This window comes from Micropterus dolomieu, linkage group LG04 (genome assembly GCF_021292245.1).
Source record: "Micropterus dolomieu isolate WLL.071019.BEF.003 ecotype Adirondacks linkage group LG04, ASM2129224v1, whole genome shotgun sequence".
NCBI lineage: Eukaryota > Metazoa > Chordata > Actinopteri > Centrarchiformes > Centrarchidae > Micropterus > Micropterus dolomieu.
In genome coordinates this window covers 16980084-16998566 of record NC_060153.1, presented here as the reverse complement: position 1 = coordinate 16998566, position 18483 = coordinate 16980084, and the positions used below count along the sequence as shown (strand labels likewise).

Below are 18483 nucleotides of genomic sequence, written 5' to 3'. Positions count from 1 at the left end.
AGACCGAGGGAGGTTGGCGGTGGTGTGGTGCTTCTTCCATTTCCTGATAACTGCACCGACAGTTGATCTTTTCTCTCCAAGTTGCTTTCCGATTCTCTTGTAGCCCATCCCAGCCTTGTGCAGATCAACAATCTTGTCCCGATCAACAATCTTGTCCCTGATGTCCGTAGAAAGCTCTTTGGTCTTGCCCATGGTGGTGATGTTGGATGCTGGTTGTTTGGGTGTTGACAGGTGTCTTTTATACAGGTAACGAGGTGAGGCAGGTGTATTTGATGTAAATAATTGGTTGGGATTGGGGCTGTGTCTTAAAGAAAGACTAACTGGCTTGTAGGAGCCAGAATACTTGCTGTTTGGTAGGGGGTCATATACTTGTTTTTCCTCATCAGATGGTTATCAATTGTTATAAATTCATATGATGTGATTTTCTGGAATTTTCTTTGGGATTCTGTCTTTCACTGTTAGAATGTACATATGATTAAAATTGTAGATTGTTGCATTCTTTGTAAGTGGGCAAACCTGCAAAATCAGCAAGGGGTCAAATACTTTTTTCCCCCACTGTACATCATCAATAAATATTAATCAGCATGTTCCAGAAGCAGCCATGCTAGCCCAAGCCATGACATTACCTCCACCTACTTCACAGATGAGCTTCTATCCATCGGATCATAAGCAGTTCCTTTCTTTCTCCACACTTTGGCCTTTCCATCACTTTGGCAGAAATTAATCTTGGTCTCATTAGTTCATAAGATTGTGTTCCAGAACTTTTGCGGCTCGTCTCTGTACTTCTTTGCAAATTTCAATCTGGCCTTCCGATTCTTCCTGCTGATGCCTCTATATTTCTGCTCTCTGAGTCTTCTTCGAACAGTGGATTGTGATACCTTCACCCCTGCACTGTGGAGGTCGTTGGTGATGTCACTTACTGATGTTTGGGTGTTTTCTTCACAGCTCTCACGATATTTCTTTCATCAACTACTGTTGCTTTCCTTGGCTGACCTGTTCGACGTCTGTTGCTCAGTACACCAGTAGTTTCTGTCTTTTTCAGGACATTCCAAATTGTTGATGTCCAATGTTTGTCCAATGGCTCTGGTCGATTTTCCTTCTTTTCTCAGCTTGACAATGGTTGCTTTTCTCCCATAGACAGCTCTCTGGTCTTCATGTTGGTTTATCCTCTTTAACAGGAAATTATAGTCTTTATAGGTTTGAACCAAGGATGAAAACTTAGACTAGTCATGCAGAGCTATTTAATGTTTGGACAATCAACCTAAAAGGTAACACCTGGGCAACAAGAAACATCTGTCAGTCACATGTTCCAATAGTTTTGCTCACTTGAAAAATGGGTGGGTTCAAACAAATGGTGGTATGTCCTGAGTTGTTTAACACATCTAGATGTGAATACCAGGAAATAAAAGCTGAAATGAACTCTTGTCTCATACTCATCTTTTGATCTTAAACCCAAATGTCTTCAGTGAACAACAAAAACAAAGGACTTTGCCTTACTGTTCCAATACTTTTGAAGGGGACCTGAGTGCTGTAATAATTAAGAAAAATAAGTGCAATCAGAAATTACTCACCCACCAGATGAAACAGGAAGAACATATGGCATAGTAGAGTGGTGAAAATGTACTCTAATATGGATAATATTGTTTTTTTGCTCAATAGTCAGTACAAGATATTATAGGTCAGTGTAACATTATGTGGTGCTAATTAGCAGAGTTTCAGGAGCGGGACCACACATCAATCACGTCATGCCAGCATTTGCATATATAATATCCACATGTACCATCTCCTCTTCTTCGCTCTGGCATTCTACATCCCCACCCCTTTCTTAGTCCTGCCTCCTGATCTCCTTCTTCTCCATTGGATCATAGGAGTCTGTCGTGCCCAGGCGCTACGGTGGATTTCCCTTTCGTAGCACATACAGCATTGTCAAGCCAATTTTTCCGTTTCATACAGTTATGTCTTACGACTGCTGTCCTCATTTTTTAAAAACTAAGAGGAATGAACATGCTGCCACTGGCAAGTCTATGTAAAGAGGGAAAAAACTGATACATCATACCAGTCGTGGATGCATGGAGATAAACTACAAATGTCAGAATCATTAAGGTATCAACTTTTAATATTATGAACTGTCCTTTAATGACACTGTTTGTGTGTAGTTTATGTGACTTTACAGTACACCATTTCTAACTGCTGTCGGAAATAGCACACATTTTCTCCACATAAAGCATTTTACCAGTTTTCAAAACGTCAAGTGCTATAGAATATGTTTCTTCCTAAGTATTAATAATAATGTACTTACCTGCAGCCATCATCTTGTTTGTTACTGCAGAGTAAAATCAGTGAAAGCTAGAAAAAAATGGGAAGCGCACTGTTTACTCTGTACAATTCAGTAAGGCCCAAAAACAAACACACCATGGCTCACATTTCTTTGTGTGTGTATACTGTGTGCATGTGAACAACGAACAAACTCACAGAGTGAAGGTTGAGAAGAGTTGCATTCATTTCCTCAGGAAAAGGCAAGAGTACTTAGGGAACAAATATTTTTCTTCTCTCCTCTCAAGGCCGCAGCATGTTTGCTTGTGTTGCCAGCACTGTAAATAATAACTAAGATTTTCTTTTACTTTAATTGTTGCTTATTTAGTCATATATATTTAAAATTCTATAAAAATAATTGAATGCTGAATTTCTCTGTACAATGATATATACTATATAATATACTACAACAAAACAATAAATGAAAATAAGATCTAATATTTTATGCACATTGTCCCTTTTAAAATGAAGCTATTAGACACTGGAGTGCTGCAGAGCCATGTCCATGCATGCACAATAAACTGCTTTAGGAGTCGTTGAATAAAAACCTATTCAATCATTATTGAATTTGTAGCTAGGCTAAGTCTGACTCGCATTAAAACATTATTTATTACACCATAATCAATCGATAGACTTTTCAGATGCAATAAAATATTTTCTCAAAAATGTCACGTAGGGCTGTTGCTGTTTAAAAAGGTGTGAAAATAATGTGATAACTACTGATCCAGTGCCTTCATTAATGGAGAAAACAGTAGCTTATTAAACTAATATTGCAGAAACAAACACTGCTCCTTGACACACTGACTGCTGCCCAAAGATCTATTATTGAAAAAGTACTTACAGTGGGTATACATTGTATTTACCATTATTTTTCCCCACTGCTCTACTTTTTATTAAATGGACTTTTTTCAAGAGGTAAGGGACACTCTTAGAAGTAAAGCAAACATGCCTGCAAAGAGGCAGGCGTGATTTGCTTGGGGAATATTGACAGGGTTATCGCACAAAAGATCCGACACTAGAGGAGAAACCTGAGAGCAAACGTTTCAAGAGTGCACCTAAGAATCATAAGTGTGATGCTTAGGTTAACAGAGTACTTGTACTCCTGTTGTACTCTTAAACACAGGACAAGAATCGTGGGGCAAATAAGAGTTTGCAGCAGTGAGGTAATACTTTACTCTATCTTTCCTACTCTTGAGGTGCTATTTCTTTGCACTTTTACTGAGCAATCCAATAGAATCTGAAGGCCGGCTGAGCGAGATCAAACAACTGGGTGTGTGTCCCACCCACTGAAACCAAGCTTTTGTCTTGTTAATTCAGAGGGCGATCTCAGCTGGGTGCAGTCAGTCTTAATTCCCAACACCTGTGTGCAGACTTACACTACTTCAGTGAAACCTACCACTGAAGCGTCCGCGTAAGCGTGGGCTCCTTGTGTGAAGACCTACTTGGGTAAAGACCAGCGAGTCTACCTGTGCGAGTCCACTGAGCAAAGCCGCCTACAAGAGAAGCTTTTTCCCTTCCCGAGGCACACCTACTCACCTAACTACACTCAGGCCATGTGCTACCACACTATTCCTATTGTCTCCGGTCCACGCACGAGGTATCATGCCATCAGGCACAGAAACCAGGCACTCCTCAAGCCTTTAAAACAGGCACCACCCACATCTGTTTACTTGTCTGTTGGGTCATGGAACTGCCAGTCGGCAGTCAACAAAGCTGACTTCATCACTGCTTATGCTAACATATTATCTCTTGGGCTACTGGCACTCACTGAGACCTGGATCAAACCAGAAAACTCTGCTACCCCCGCTGCGCTGTCCACCAATTACTCTTTCACCCACACCCCCCGGCCGTCTGGGAGGGGAGGTGGGACTGGGTTCATAATTTCCAACAAATGGAAATTCACACAGCTGCTACCCCCGAATCAATATGCCTCCTTCGAATACCATGCTGTCTTTGTGTCTGCTCCGGTAAAGGTCTCTGTGATTGTCATATACCGTCCACCTGGACAAATGGGTAACTTTGTGGAGGAGCTAAACACACTGCTGTCTTCAATCCCAGAGCATGACTGTCCCCTACTTGTCCTTGGTGACATGAACATTCACTTAGACAATTCAAACTCAGCAGACTTCCTGTCTCTGATTCAGTCCTTTGATCTAACACGGGTTCTCAGCCCCCTGACCCACAAAGCTGGCAAGGTGCTTGACCTCGTTCTTGTCTGAAACTGTGCCACAGAGTGCCTAACAGTCACACCTCTACATGTGTCTGACCACTATTTCATTCAGTTCACGGTATGCCTACAGGAAAAGCCCATTCTTCCAACACCATTGGTCTCACACCACTGCAACCTCCGCAACCTGTCTCCCGCTCACTTTGCCTCAGTGGTAGCTTCCGCTCTACCCTCCCTCAACACATTTTCCTCACTTGAGGTCAATGATGCCACACAATCTCTGTGCTCTACACTAAGCTCGTGCCTAGAAAGCCTGTGTCCTCTATCCACCAAGCCTGCTCACCCAAACCAGTCCCACCCGTGGCTAACTGATACCATCCGTGGGCTGCGTACTGATCTCAGAGCGGCTGAAAGACTATGGCGAAAAACCAAGACCCCATCAACCTTAAGGGCTACCAATTGCTCCTAACCTCCTTCTCAACAAGCATCAGTGCTGCCAAAACTGCGTTCTATAATGACAGAATAAGCAGTTCGACTGACTCAAGGAAATTATTTTCCACTTTTAAAGTGCTACTAAATCCTCCTCCACCTCCACCACCCACAAACTTGTCTGCTGATACCTTTGCTGCCTTCTTCACAGGCAAAGTGGAGGCTATAACTAGCCAATTCTCTGAAACACTCAAACTTAACCATTGTAGCATCTACATATTTTCCTCTGCCCTCCGAGGTCAGTGGTTGTTCACTCTCCTCGTTTACTCCTCTCACAGAGAGCGAAGTATCAGAACTCTTGACCAGTGAACTATCGACCAGTGTCTCTTCTACCTTTTTTATCCAAAACTATTGAACGGGCAGTATTCAAACAGGTCTCAGAATTCCTCTCAGGGAATGACCTCCTAGATCCAATCAGTCTGGTTTTAAGAGTGGCCACTCTACTGAAACAGCTCTTCTGTCTGTAACAGAAGCCCTAAGGTCAGCTAAAGCTGCAGTCCAATCCTTGGTTCTTATCCTGCTTGAACTATCAGCTGCCTTTGACACAGTCAACCACAGGATCCTGCTATCCGCTCTCTCAGCAATGGGCATCTCGAGTAAAGCACTCGAATCCTACCTCTCGGGGCGTTCCTACAATGTTTTGTGGCAAGGACAATTATCCTCCTCCCACTGCCTCTCCACAGGGGTGCCCCAAGGCTCAGTGCTTGGGCCCCTTCTCTTCTCAATTTACACCACCTCACTGGGGCCGATCATTCGCTCGCACGGCTTCTCTTACCACTGCTACGCAGACGATACGCAACTCTACCTGTCCTTCCCGCCAGGCAATCCCACCGTCTCGGCGCGGATCACGGACTGTCTATCGGACATATCTGCATGGATGGACTCTTGCCACCTTCAACTAAACCTCTCTAAGACTTCTTGGTCATTCCCAACAAGCAATCTATCCACCATAACATCAAACTACAAATTGACTCCGCAACCATCACTCCAACCACGGTGGTGAGAAATTTGGGTGTCATGATTGATGACCAGCTGTCCTTTTCAGACCATGTTGCTGCTGTCTCTCGGTCATGCTGCTTTGCTCTATACAACATAAGGAAAATCAGGCCCTACCTCACTCAGTACGCCACCCAGCTTCTGGTACACGCCATGGTTATCTCTCGCATCGACTATTGCAATGCCCTCCTAGCACGTCTTCCAGCTTGTGCGGTGAAACCCTTACAAATGGTTCAGAACGCAGCAGCGCGTCTGGTTTTTGATCAGCCCTAAAGGACTCATGTCACTCCATTACTCAGTGACCTCCACTGGCTCCCCGTGGCTTCCAGAATCAAATTCAAGTCACTAATGCTTGCATACAGAGTGACTACTGGGTCTGCACCCATCTACCTAAACTCCATAATACAAACTTACGTTTCTTCTCGCCCGCTACGCTACTCCAACGAACGCCGCCTGGCTCTGCCATCCCATCGCACAAAGCATTCCCAGTCCCGGCTATTCTCATCTGTGACACCACGATGGTGGAACGAGCTACCACATGCCATCAGAGCAGGGGCGTCCCTCTCTAACTTCAAGAAGCTCTTGAAAACTCATCTCTTCCGAGAACACTTCCTCTCATAACACCTCTAACTCCTAACCTCTAACATGCACTTCCTGTGCTCTTCTTCTTCTATATCCTACAATGATCTTGTATTGATTGCACTTTTTTGTTTGATTGCACTTTTTGTTACTTTTACTTCCTCTTACTTCCTTCTCTAGGTATTTACCCCATTGATGTGATATGTACTATGAGTTCTTACTAGTTTTATTGCTGCTCTTACTAGTATGTATTATCAGTTGTAGATCTGTATTTGATGCTCTGTTGATGCTTGTATGTTGTTCCTCAAATGTAAGTTACTTTGGATAAAAGCGTCTGCCAAATGAGTAAATGTAATGTGAGGAGAAGTGCTGAAGCTGGAACACAGGGAATCATACAGTTTAAAGAAGTGATATTATGCTTTTAGGCTTTTTCCCTCTCCTTTATTGAGTTTAATACATTTTTAGTGCATGTAATAGGTTTTCAAATTGAAAAAGCCCAAAGTCCATCCAAAGGGAGTTCCCATCTCCCACAGAAAACATCCCTGTGACGTCACAGGGATGAAAGCTAAATGCGCCTCATGTGACGCTCGCTAAGTGGCTAGTCTGACACACCCTCAGAAACACCGGTGGAAAAACACTGAGCTGCATCACACACCCTCTTCTCCCTTCCAAACACTACTTACCCTCCAATCCGTCAATGGACATAAAGTTGTTACTGTGATGTAGAGACACCTCAGTTAAAACTTTATGGATGAAAGATACATCTGTTACAGATTAATTAACTCACCACTCTGAAACTATTGCTCCAGTCCATGTTGCCAACAGTGGGGTGGGGTAAATTTTTGGGGAGGCCAAGTAAGAGGGGATGTCCTTTTTGCATTTACCGGGACGTACACTCTCTCACTCACTCAGTCTCTCTCACCCCAAATAGCATACATAGCCCGCTGCTTATGGTGCAGGTTAGGAATAAAAGAAGCATTCACAAGCTCAATCAGAAGGCGATTGAAGACATTTGCATAGTAGTAGTGGTGTATGTATCAAACAGGCCTACATACTTCTTAATGCTTGGCCAAATGTTCATAACACATCATCAACAACCGAGTACCCGACCAACAGAGTATAGACGATTATTCAGGTGGCCTAACCTGGCCCAGTGCCCTGTGGCAGGTGCTGTCTGTGGTTCTCATTATCTATGCATAACATTACACAACCGCAGTAAAAACAATAAGGTTACTTCAACTGACTATTCATTCAGCAGCTAAATCCAGGCAAGCAAAGCAAAACAAACAATATAACCATATTAAAAATCACACAAATAGCTGCAGTTCAGTTAAGTTCAGAGAGAGGCGGTGTCATTTCACTCACCCTATTTGAAAAAGAAGTCTGTCATGGTGGCGAAGTGGTCAATAACCAAGTTATAGAATTTCCCACTGGCTTTTTGTCCTCCGCAACAACAGAGTCAGTTGAAGTTTGGCGATACTACCTAGCCACTCTGTACAAATATAGTTTTCCTCATTGAACGTCCAAAATCCCTTTTTTCTCTCCACGCCCAGCTCCAGTTTTGGCGTTGGTCTTCCGTCAGATTTAATCTTAAATTGCTGCTGTAGTGGTAGTGTAGCATAACTACATTGATATAATAAATTTATGAGACTTAATACCAAATTATGAATTTTAATATTCAGAAAATATTAATATCCATAGCTCTCGTTTCACAGGGGCACCACCCGATATACCGTTCGCCCAGGGTCTCAGGACTCCCTGAGTATGGCTAATAATTAGACAATTATTCACTAGTGATCAGTTTGTTAACAATCGCTCAATTATCTTAAATCAGTCAGTCTCATATAGAATGGTAAATTCTCTTGGCAGGGACTCAGAGACAGGCAATACACACAATTCCTTGGTTACAGTGAAGTTTATTAACTAACTAAGGTGATATAAAAATTTGGTTAAATACATCAAATAAATAAACAATGGCTAAACAATGAGAATGTGGATTTCAATTGTGGAAGTATTTGACTCATACGGCGGAAGAGAACTAATGAAAGTAAGCTATGAGTTTAGGAGTTAAAAAGATAATCTATTAACACTATTGGACATCACTGATCACAGAATGCCTTGTTTTGCCTTACGGTGGGTCGGCGGCCTGCTTGGCCCGGTTGCACGGGTCCCACGCTAGCTGCCCGATTCCTGGCTTTTTGCTAGGGAATTCTCTGGGGTTCTCCATGTCTGGAATGAAGAAAAACCCTCAAGGGTTGGCCATCCTCAGTCTGGCAATTAGGCTGTTCTTCAGGTGTCCTTTGTTACCGCGTGGCTTGGTCTGACCTCGGTGAAGTTAGCTCGACGAATAAAGCTTAAAAAGGGAACTTGGTCGTTCTTGACTTAGAGACTGTGTGTAGCTTGAAGCGAACAAAGCTTTTGTTGCACCGGGCCGCCGGGCGCGTGCCGAAGCGCCGTTGAAAAGCCCGGAACAAACAGGAGACCAGAGCGAAGAGAAGAGTGCAAGAGGGGGAACGACAGCGTGTGTCGCTGTTTTGTCTGTTGGGGCGTGGTTCCCAGAGTGCCCTCTGTACTTAGTTTCCCGGAGGGCGGGCTGTTTCCGGTTTCCCGAGGGACTGTCGTTCTAAACTTTTAATATGTCTATAAAAAAGGAAAAGAAAATCTATTTGCGCGTATTATAATCAAGTATCTTCCCACAATCATACCTCAATTGTCAAACGGTTGTACCATTCTAAGTTTAAGCATTTGATAACAGGAAGAACAGTTGTCAGTAGTTAGACCTTACAAGGTTAACACTTCATAGGAATCACAGATGAGAGGAACTTAACTTGCTTTCTAAATATAGGCTATTGGCTGTTACACGTTCTTAGAGAATATAAGCAAGATACACGAGTGGCATTAGATTATTGACAAGATAAATACGGAGTGACATTTATACATTAACGGCATTTCAGACGATGGCATGTAATACTTATTTTGTCCACTTGGGGGAGCTCAGGTTACATGACGATAGCTTGGATTAACCCTAAGACAATCTTTGCTCAGGAGCTGTGGAATTTGGTTACACATAAAATGAAGGAATGTCATTAACCTTGCTGAAAATTTAAATACTGCAAAATTAACTTATTTAGATTCTTTTCAGCAATAATATCAACATCAGATAGCAACAACATGGTAACATAACTACTCAAATAGAGGCAAACGTAATCAAGTAACAAAAAGATTATTTTATTAAACAAGGTAATGCTTTGAGTCTTGGGGAGACAGCAGTCTTTGTTTACACAAAGATGTTCAGGGCTGTCCCTGGTGTCCTGGAGTTTCTACAATTTGAATTTGGCTGTGAAAGGGAGTATCTCCTTTCATGTGAGGTAATTAAACGCAGAGGAAGGTCAGTTGCCATGGTTACGTGTGTGGGGGGCAGTTTAGGGTTTCCTGCCCTCTCTTTAAGAAGAGTTTTGATAGGCTGTTCAGAAAAACGCTAATCGCTGGTCAATGTTCCTTTTGTCAGTTTAATAGTCAAGCACCGCGTTATCTGGCTGCAGCATCAAAAGGTGGCCAGTTTTTTATGATCAGGCTGCTCAGAGACAGCTCTTAGGGAGGGAAAAATCTCTCAAGGAGAGAAAAGGAGGAATTTGAGTCTCCAAATATAAAATGCACCAATCCACACTGTTGGTACACAACAGTAGTTTAGTAAAACTATTTCTTATAACTAAAAACTCCAAATCTCCAACCTCCATAACTGCACCAGCTAAAGTTGGTTCCCGTTATTTCATCTGAATGACGTTGATCGCGTGCTGTGATTTGATTGGCATGAAGCCAGACAGCGACTGGCTTCCCTTGGCATCATCCTGACTAATTACAGTTAGGCAGTGGCATGACAGTGGCCTCATCTGATTGGTTAATCATTTAATTTTTTTTCACAAAGGTATGCCAACTCTTCCTAGCTTCCTCGCGTGGTCAGTCTACAGTGGTGCAATATAGTGTTTCACCACAAATCCAACGCGTAGCATTTAGAGGGGCGCTGTTTCACTTATTGTAAGACAGTGAGAAATGGGGAAGAGATGACCGCAACAGCTTATAAGATTGTGTTTTTATTGAAATGATATATAGAGTCTGACAAAAACAGACTCCCAACAAAAATCATTTAGAGACAAGATGTATCACTCCAAAGCTAAAACAAAGCCTTCAACACACAGGGTGCAAAGAGGAGCTGCAGCAATGTGCAGCATGACAAAAATATGGTGTATTTTGAAAATGAAACCATGTAAACCAGTTCTGGTACAAACCCTAAATAGGATTTTGAACCTTAAAATGAGCACAGTACCACCTCTTTAAGTAGAAGCAGAGCAAATCTAACCACATATCAAACCGTCAAATTATTAAAGTAATTGTTGGGAGGACACGAAAACTGACTCTCCCACTCTCTGTACCTAAGCTGGAATGCACTTGGAAAAATGAGAAGACACTGTGAAAAGAAAAAATGTAGGCCTGTGAAAATATTTAATTTCTTTAAACAAAAAAGTGTAGTTTAACAATCCCATTGTTGCATTGATTTTGTATTCACGGCAAACTGCTTCATTTACTGTCTCATTAAATCAGTTGCAGTGACCAATCAATAAGCAGTGTTTCAGGGAAAGGTTTTTCCTGTCCAGTACAAGACTTGCACATGGGGTACACTTGTGTTTCTCTAATCAACAATGTTTTTCACCAGTGTATTCGCTCAAGTATTCACTTTATGCTACTTTAGACCTACTCCACTATATAGAGGCAAAAAGGAAACTTTTTGCTGCTACATTTATTATTATTATTATTATTATTATTATTTTAAACTACCATATATAAACATATAAAGCACTTAATTGAAGTTTCACCTCAGCTAAATACATTAAAATGCTGCTTACACAGTAACGCAGTATTCAGTACTGTACGTATTGCCATTACTTTATTACTTCTCTAAATTTACGTAATTAAAAGTTTGAATGCAGGACTTGTAATAGGTAATTATAATTTAGTTAAGTAAAGGCTTTTAATGAATACTCCACCGCTGCTGCCGGTGTGACGGAACTGGAGAAGCTGTTAACAGGTCTTGGGAAGGATTCCTGTATATACTACTGACTATTGTATGTGAAAAAGTTGTGAAAAGTTCAATAAATCCTTTTGTGACTCTTTTGTGGTTGTCCATCATGAGTCCAAAAATGTTACAGAAGTGCAATAATGAATTGGTGGAGTATTCTTATGTTTTATACTCCTCCTCTGATTTTTTTCTTATCTCTCTGTGTGTCTCACAGGATCTACAAGTTCATCAATGTCAGATCATTGGCTAATCCGGTTGACAGGGGACAGTAAGAGAGGCAGCCTGGTGTCTCGATCCTCTACTGCCTGCCCATCTTCCATACCTGACTCACCCGAGTCTCCAGTCTTCCTTGAGAATGGTTCTAAAGAGGAAAGAGGTAAGTGGCCACACCCAGGATTTGCTCTAATCGGATTAGTAGTTTATTTATAGTTTACATTTAAATGTAAAAACTAAAAGCTTTTCTTCATTGCATAATTTTTAGGGGGTTTTGAGAACAGGCCATTTATCAGGGGTCTTCAGGGACGCAGTGTGAGCATGAGAGCCCCCAGCAAGACCAAGGACACCCTGAGCAAAGTGCTTCCTATGCGCTGGTCCTTGGGTTCAAAGGACAGACGGAAACCTGATCCAGTGCCTCAGTCTGCCCAAGATCCTGCCCCTGTGGAGCTCGTACAGTACTTGGAATCTGGCAGACGGCCCCGTTGCACAAAGGATCCTATAGTAACATTGATGAGCGAACCACGCAGTACAAAGGAAGCTGCTGGGGGCCGAGCTGCAGCCAATGTCCGATCTTCCAGCGTTGGGAGCATCAGTTGTGTGGGTAAGACAGGAAATGAGCTGCCATACGAGGCTGCACAGGTCCCGGAGGGCCAGAGGAGGCTGTCAGATAAGACAGGCAGTTTGAGACGCAGCAAGGGGAGCCAGACAAGAGATGACAGGACCATGAATATCAGCAGTAGCTCTAACAGTAACACCCTCACCAGGAGGAAGGATGCCAGGAAGCAGAGCTCCTCCAAAATCTCCCTGGATACTGAGACAAAAAGGAGTTCCAGTGCTGGAGTTCAGCCCAGCTTCAGCACTCCCAGCCTTCAAGACGGGACTTTGAGAAGACAAAAAGGGGACAGGGTGGATACGGAACACCACGGTACATTTGAAGGAAACTCTAAGACCAAAAAAGGAGAAATTCCCAAGAGCCATGATGGACTACTCTCCTTCTTCAAAGGTAATTTCCTGAAGAAAGATAAGGACTCAAGGAAGTCCAAGGAGGGTGAGTCAGGGAAAGGAGTAGGTGAGGAAGGAGGCAGAAGGACCCTCTCTAGGCTGTCACTGTCCAATGGAGCAACAGTAGGAGGAACTGGGGTGGAAGGACGCAAGTCTAATGGCCATCTGAGTGATGCACTTGCAAACGGTAAGGTTGGACGAACCACATCTGACATCAAACGCTCCCAGAGTTCATCCAACATACCCACCAAAGCGGAGCAGAGCGTGCGTAGGACAGCATCTTTGCATCGTAACGGGATGCCTACAGCCCCAGCACTGTCCCGCAGCCTGACAACAGACAAACCGTCTTATGGCACCCTGCAGAGGACTCGTTACAGCACAACCTCGCTGGGACGCAAAAGGACAGTCCCGGAGTCCAGCTTCTGACACAGAGATATTTAACACATCCACACACTCGCAAAGCCTTTTATCTGTTATAAAGTGAATGACAAGAGATCAAAGCAATAGCGCTCAATTAACAGTGATATACCTTTTTGTTGCCAGAAAATAAAATGATTTGCAACATGGAACTGAGAGACACTCAGCAAATGAAGGGTCCTTTAATACTGGGATATAAAGAGCAGAATGAAATGATGTGACCTGTCCATCAAACGTCAGAGGGAATCCATTTTTATTCTGTTTTTTAAGACTTAAAACAAGTGCCTGAGCAACGAATATGCAGTTTAGACCAGTGAGTTTGTCTGTTTAGCACTGGAAGCATGAAATCTTACACACACACACACACACACACACACACACACACACACACACACACACACACACACACACACACACACATACAACATCCACATTTGTGTCTTATTTTTGTAGTGTATGTTGGAATTCATCACTCTATTTTAAAATGTTATGTTTTTTTGCTTACAGTCAAGACATACTGATTGTGTTCATTTTTAAGAATGTAATGTGTCCAGTTTATTAACTTTGATGCTTTGAGGTTGCAGGTTCTGATTAACATCAATTATTCATATTTAATTATGGCTTTGAACACAAGGCACTGTTTTTATAAAGCACTGATGTCTGGGTCCTCATCGCAGTTGATGTAAAGTTAAACCGACATTGGAAATACCATGACCTCTAACTGTAAAAACTTGCTGGGTATGAATGGTTTTCTGTAGAATTACTTATGTGGGTCCTTTAATTCTTTTTTGGCTAAAACAATGAATCCCTACTAGGACCAGCAGCACTTTATAGCTGAGCCTGACTGACCTCCCTGTAGCGGAAGGGAATTTACAAAATACATTTGTCTGCTGTGAAATCTAATGTTAATGCCCACCCTTAGAGAATGTTTTACACCTTTTTTATAACATCAATTAACCCTGCTGAATGCATTCCAATGTTGTTGTTTTTTTCTACTGCTTTGGTATAATTACCATATTTTTCTTAGTTTATATTTTCCTGTGTTTTCCAGAACTTTATCAACTGTCAAATGTGCATTTAGCTGTGGGTAATATGAAGGTGGTGTTCTAGTGAAGTTCTTGTTGAAAATCTCTCTCTCAAAAATAACTCCTTGCTCTTTGATTGTGAGGAATATTCACCAGAACCTGACATTCACTGATGCAGATTTTTGTAATCAGTTATCAGAAGGAGAAATACTACACAAAACACCAATATTAGGGCTGCACGATATGGCAAAAAAAAAACCTCACTGATATTACAAGTTGCAATATTATTCATAATTGGTGGGAATGATCATTTTTCCATCACAGTTTTCATTTAACTAAAACAACTATTAAAATCATGATGTGACTTTTTTTGTTTGTGTGTTGTTTGTAGGCTGGGGCATATCAGCAGCACTACACTATTTAATTATAATTTTCATTTAATCACATTTTACCTTCATCAAAAAATTGTAGTTTCTGATAATTGGCTCGGCCATATTGCGATTTCGAAAATAATTCCATAAATTGTGCAGCCCTAACCAAAATGGATGCAAAAATGCAAGTTGCACACTTTGTCCGTGTTTTAGGGCAGGGTTTAACAGAATAGCAGTAATCTGAATAATTTAATCTTTGGAAGATTCTTTTAAAAATGAAGTGAAATACAATTCACATTGTTATTCTCTGTTTATGTATACATTTACATACTCCCCATGAAAAATGATTTGCTTTTAATATTTGCTGGTATATGCTGACTTCTGCTAGAAAGTAATACAGTATACAATGCACCTCTTCACTTTGTTTTCATTGTTTGATTCGTTTGAGCATTTGTTTGAAATAGTTATGCAAGACAAAAAGACAAAAAAATTAATTTTAATTGTTTTCCTCTGATTATAGGACAGTAAATCGATACATTAAGGCGGAATACATATGTATACATATGTATATATGTAATGTGTATTGTTTGATTTGTTTTAAGTTAAGGCATTTTAACTCTTCCATAATCAGCAAGAACTCAAATTTAGAGGTTCCTTTGTGTATCTGGAATAATGAAGGTTTTGCTGTGCACTTTGTCTTTTCGCAGCATATGAATATTATGATGCATTATGATGTTGTTAATGTGTTTTGAGCTTAGCTGCCACTATATATGAACTTGTTTCACATTTAAATGGTTAGTTGTTCCCTTGTATGAAATACACAGTACAATTACATACTACGTTACTCGTACTTTTTGCCTCTGTGCAGCTTCAGCCAAAGCCACTGGGAGTAAAGAGCTTCCCTTAAAGTCACTTTTATAACTGGTGAAGGAAAGAAGAGAATAGGCGACTTCCTAATCACTGATTTAAATTCTGGTTGTACTGTTACAGCATAACAGGCCATCTTGTTTGCTGCTACAGTGAAGTTTATGTTGGACGTGCACAGATATTTCCCATGGTGCCTTCTCAGGCTCTACACATGTAAGGCCCTACATTGATATTTGCACAGTGCTTAGATTTGCACTTTACACATACATGAATGCTCTACTACTAATTTTTAATACGAGTTTGTAACTGAATGACATTGCAATTAGAAAAAGTTATCCTACTTATAATGACCCTGAAACTTACTAGGTTGATATTTAAAAACTATATGGTGATGTAGGTTAATTAAGATATATTAAAGCATAGTAAAAGCACTATATCAGCCTCAGAAATAACTGTGTATAACTGAACCGTAAGCATATTGTGATGGAGTACTCACCCTGATATTCCAGTTTCTTATTGAACCAGAAGCTATTCATAACCCTGCATCTTTTTATATAGTTTTCTTTCTGTATGAAGAATCACTCTGAATATACAGTTATCTGCTGATTTTTATGGCCTTCAGCTGCATAAAGCGAGAATAACTCTGAATACTGTCTAAGCACTCAAACACAATACCAAGAACCTTTTACTCCCTGAAAACTAACACTATTAATCTTGTAGCTCTCTAATTTGTAATATACTTCCAAATGACTATCAATACTGGATTTACAGAAGATACATGTTGGTGCAGTTTTCTTTCTTGAGGACAGCACAAAAGTAAAAAAGTGAATTCTGTTTTTGGAATTCAACTGAGTCTCATTGGAGAAACCTAGCAATAATACTAAACAAAATATTGAGGCAGTGTTACAGTTACACTTACTAAGCATGTCTTACTGGGGACCATTTTATTAAAGCAACATTATGTATTAATTGTATCTTAAAATAACTGCTTCAAAATCATTTTGATTTTATAGTAATACGGTGAATGGGGTTTCTGTCATTACACTTCCGGGCTCTCAGTGCCAGCTGCTGCTTTATGTAGTATTGGAATCCCGGGAAGGACATTTTTCACAACAATGGTATAATGGTTTACGGCACCAACATGACTCTTCAACAAGTGAGCTATAAGAAAAAGTAAAAAGTATATATTGTACAATGAAAGTTCTTTGGAAGAAGCTTGGTATTCTCAGTGTGAATACCATGGCAGAGACTGTGACCTTGTCAGAGGAAGTGAGGAAGAGAAAAAGAGTGACCAAGCATGAGACCATAAAAGAGTAAATATTAGACTGGTTTTTACTGAAAGGATGTATGGTCAGTAATAAATAGCTGGCTTGCTATGTCTTGTGTTAATAATAATATTTTTTTTATTTGTAATGCACTTCATATTTAAGCAAATCCCAAAGTACAAAAATTTATTTGAGAGGTTTGGTATCACATTGTGTAGCCATCATTTTTTGTGTGTGTAAGGAGATGTCTTGGATAGATTCTACTTTCCCTATTAAATAACTGCTTTAGTTTTCCATGTCTAGTTGTGCTCTTTGTTTAAAATAATTATGTAAGGTTTTACAAGCCAAGTTAGAGAAACTCCAAGACAACATTTCCCACCATATAGAGTCCATAAAAGAAAAATAATGTGCCACACTTTTTATTCTCTTAGTAAATTTTTCAATTCCCTTTGCCTACAGCTTCATCGGCAACAACGTACAAAACCCTTCAACAGCACCCATAACTCTTCTTAAAAGGCGCCTAAAATTTCCCCAAAACTTGTCTCTACATAGATGGCATTGTAACATAACATAGCTTTCTAATCTAACACTTATGGCATCAATTAATCTTGTCATTAGACATAGATACATACATTATTCATTTTCTTTGTGGAAACTCAACTACTGAAACGATGCATTGAGTGATGTCTAAATCAGTTGACTCACACACACAACCCTTATAAGGACCTACACCACATTTATTTTTACAAACAATGTAAGTAAGCTGTATTTTCTTTGCCAGTTTCAAGTGACTAAGCGATAATAGTTGATGTCTTACTCATTAATTTTGGTCCTTTGCACAAGTTCCTACTCATCTTCTTTGAGCATTTACATGCAAAGTTGAAGATTGAAGAAGTCAAGCACAGCGGCTTTAGTCCTCAACACTCAATACACTATTAAACCACGAGTCAGATATTTTAGTTTTCTCCTTAAAATGTCGAGAGGGATTGGGGGTGGCTTTGTTTTGACTGCAGCTGCTGTTTCGTCTTTCTTCAACTAAAGGTTTACCTAAATGGATTCAAAAACACTGGCATTGTTAATTGAAGACACAAGTAGCAAATACTTCTCATAGACCAAAATCACCATAATCACACAGTTGATAATATCACACACGGTGGCTGGAACTTCATGCTCTTAACAGCCGAGCTCCCCTCAGATAACAGGGAAAAGATGACACCTGTGATTTTGTATGTAACAAAATACACATCGACATATCATATTTATAGTGTAGTCCATGCATGCATGAAAAGTCTGTACTCTTGTGAAACTGAAAGAAAACCCAGAGCTTTATTTGACAGAGAATAAAAACTCACCTTGAACCTGTAACATTCTGAACGAGAACATTCATGCGTACCTTATTCATGCAGACCTTTTTCTTTTTTTCCCAAAAAATCTTCCACTAATATAAAACACCAGGGCCGTATTTATCAAGCTCTTCAAAGTGCCATTTTAGTCTTTATTTACTCCTATTTTTAAACTTAAGAAGAAAAACAAGTTATCAAATTTCTTAAAACTAAGAATCACTCTTACACTCCCAGTTAAAGACAACTCGAGAGGTCTCTCAAGTGGTTGGGAGTTGCCAGTAGGGGCTTGGCACTGTAGAGACAGAGACGCGCAAATCTTTCAGGAGAGGAAGAATGTTTCTGAATTATTTGATGATAGA

At 40.6% G+C, this 18483-nt stretch overlaps 1 protein-coding gene across 2 annotated transcripts in view; it reads left to right on the top strand.

Moving 5' to 3' along the window:
- Positions 1-17077, top strand: part of usp43a (ubiquitin specific peptidase 43a) — a 160943-nt gene extending 143866 nt beyond the window's left edge. For both annotated transcript variants that reach the window (XM_046047143.1, XM_046047144.1), the window contains 2 exons: positions 11833-11994; positions 12100-17077. In XM_046047143.1, the coding sequence (XP_045903099.1) occupies positions 11833-11994; positions 12100-13262 (1325 nt within the window). In that variant the 3' untranslated portion in view covers positions 13263-17077. The remainder of the gene's footprint in view (positions 1-11832; positions 11995-12099) is intronic.
- The last annotated feature ends 1406 nt before the right edge of the window (positions 17078-18483 follow it).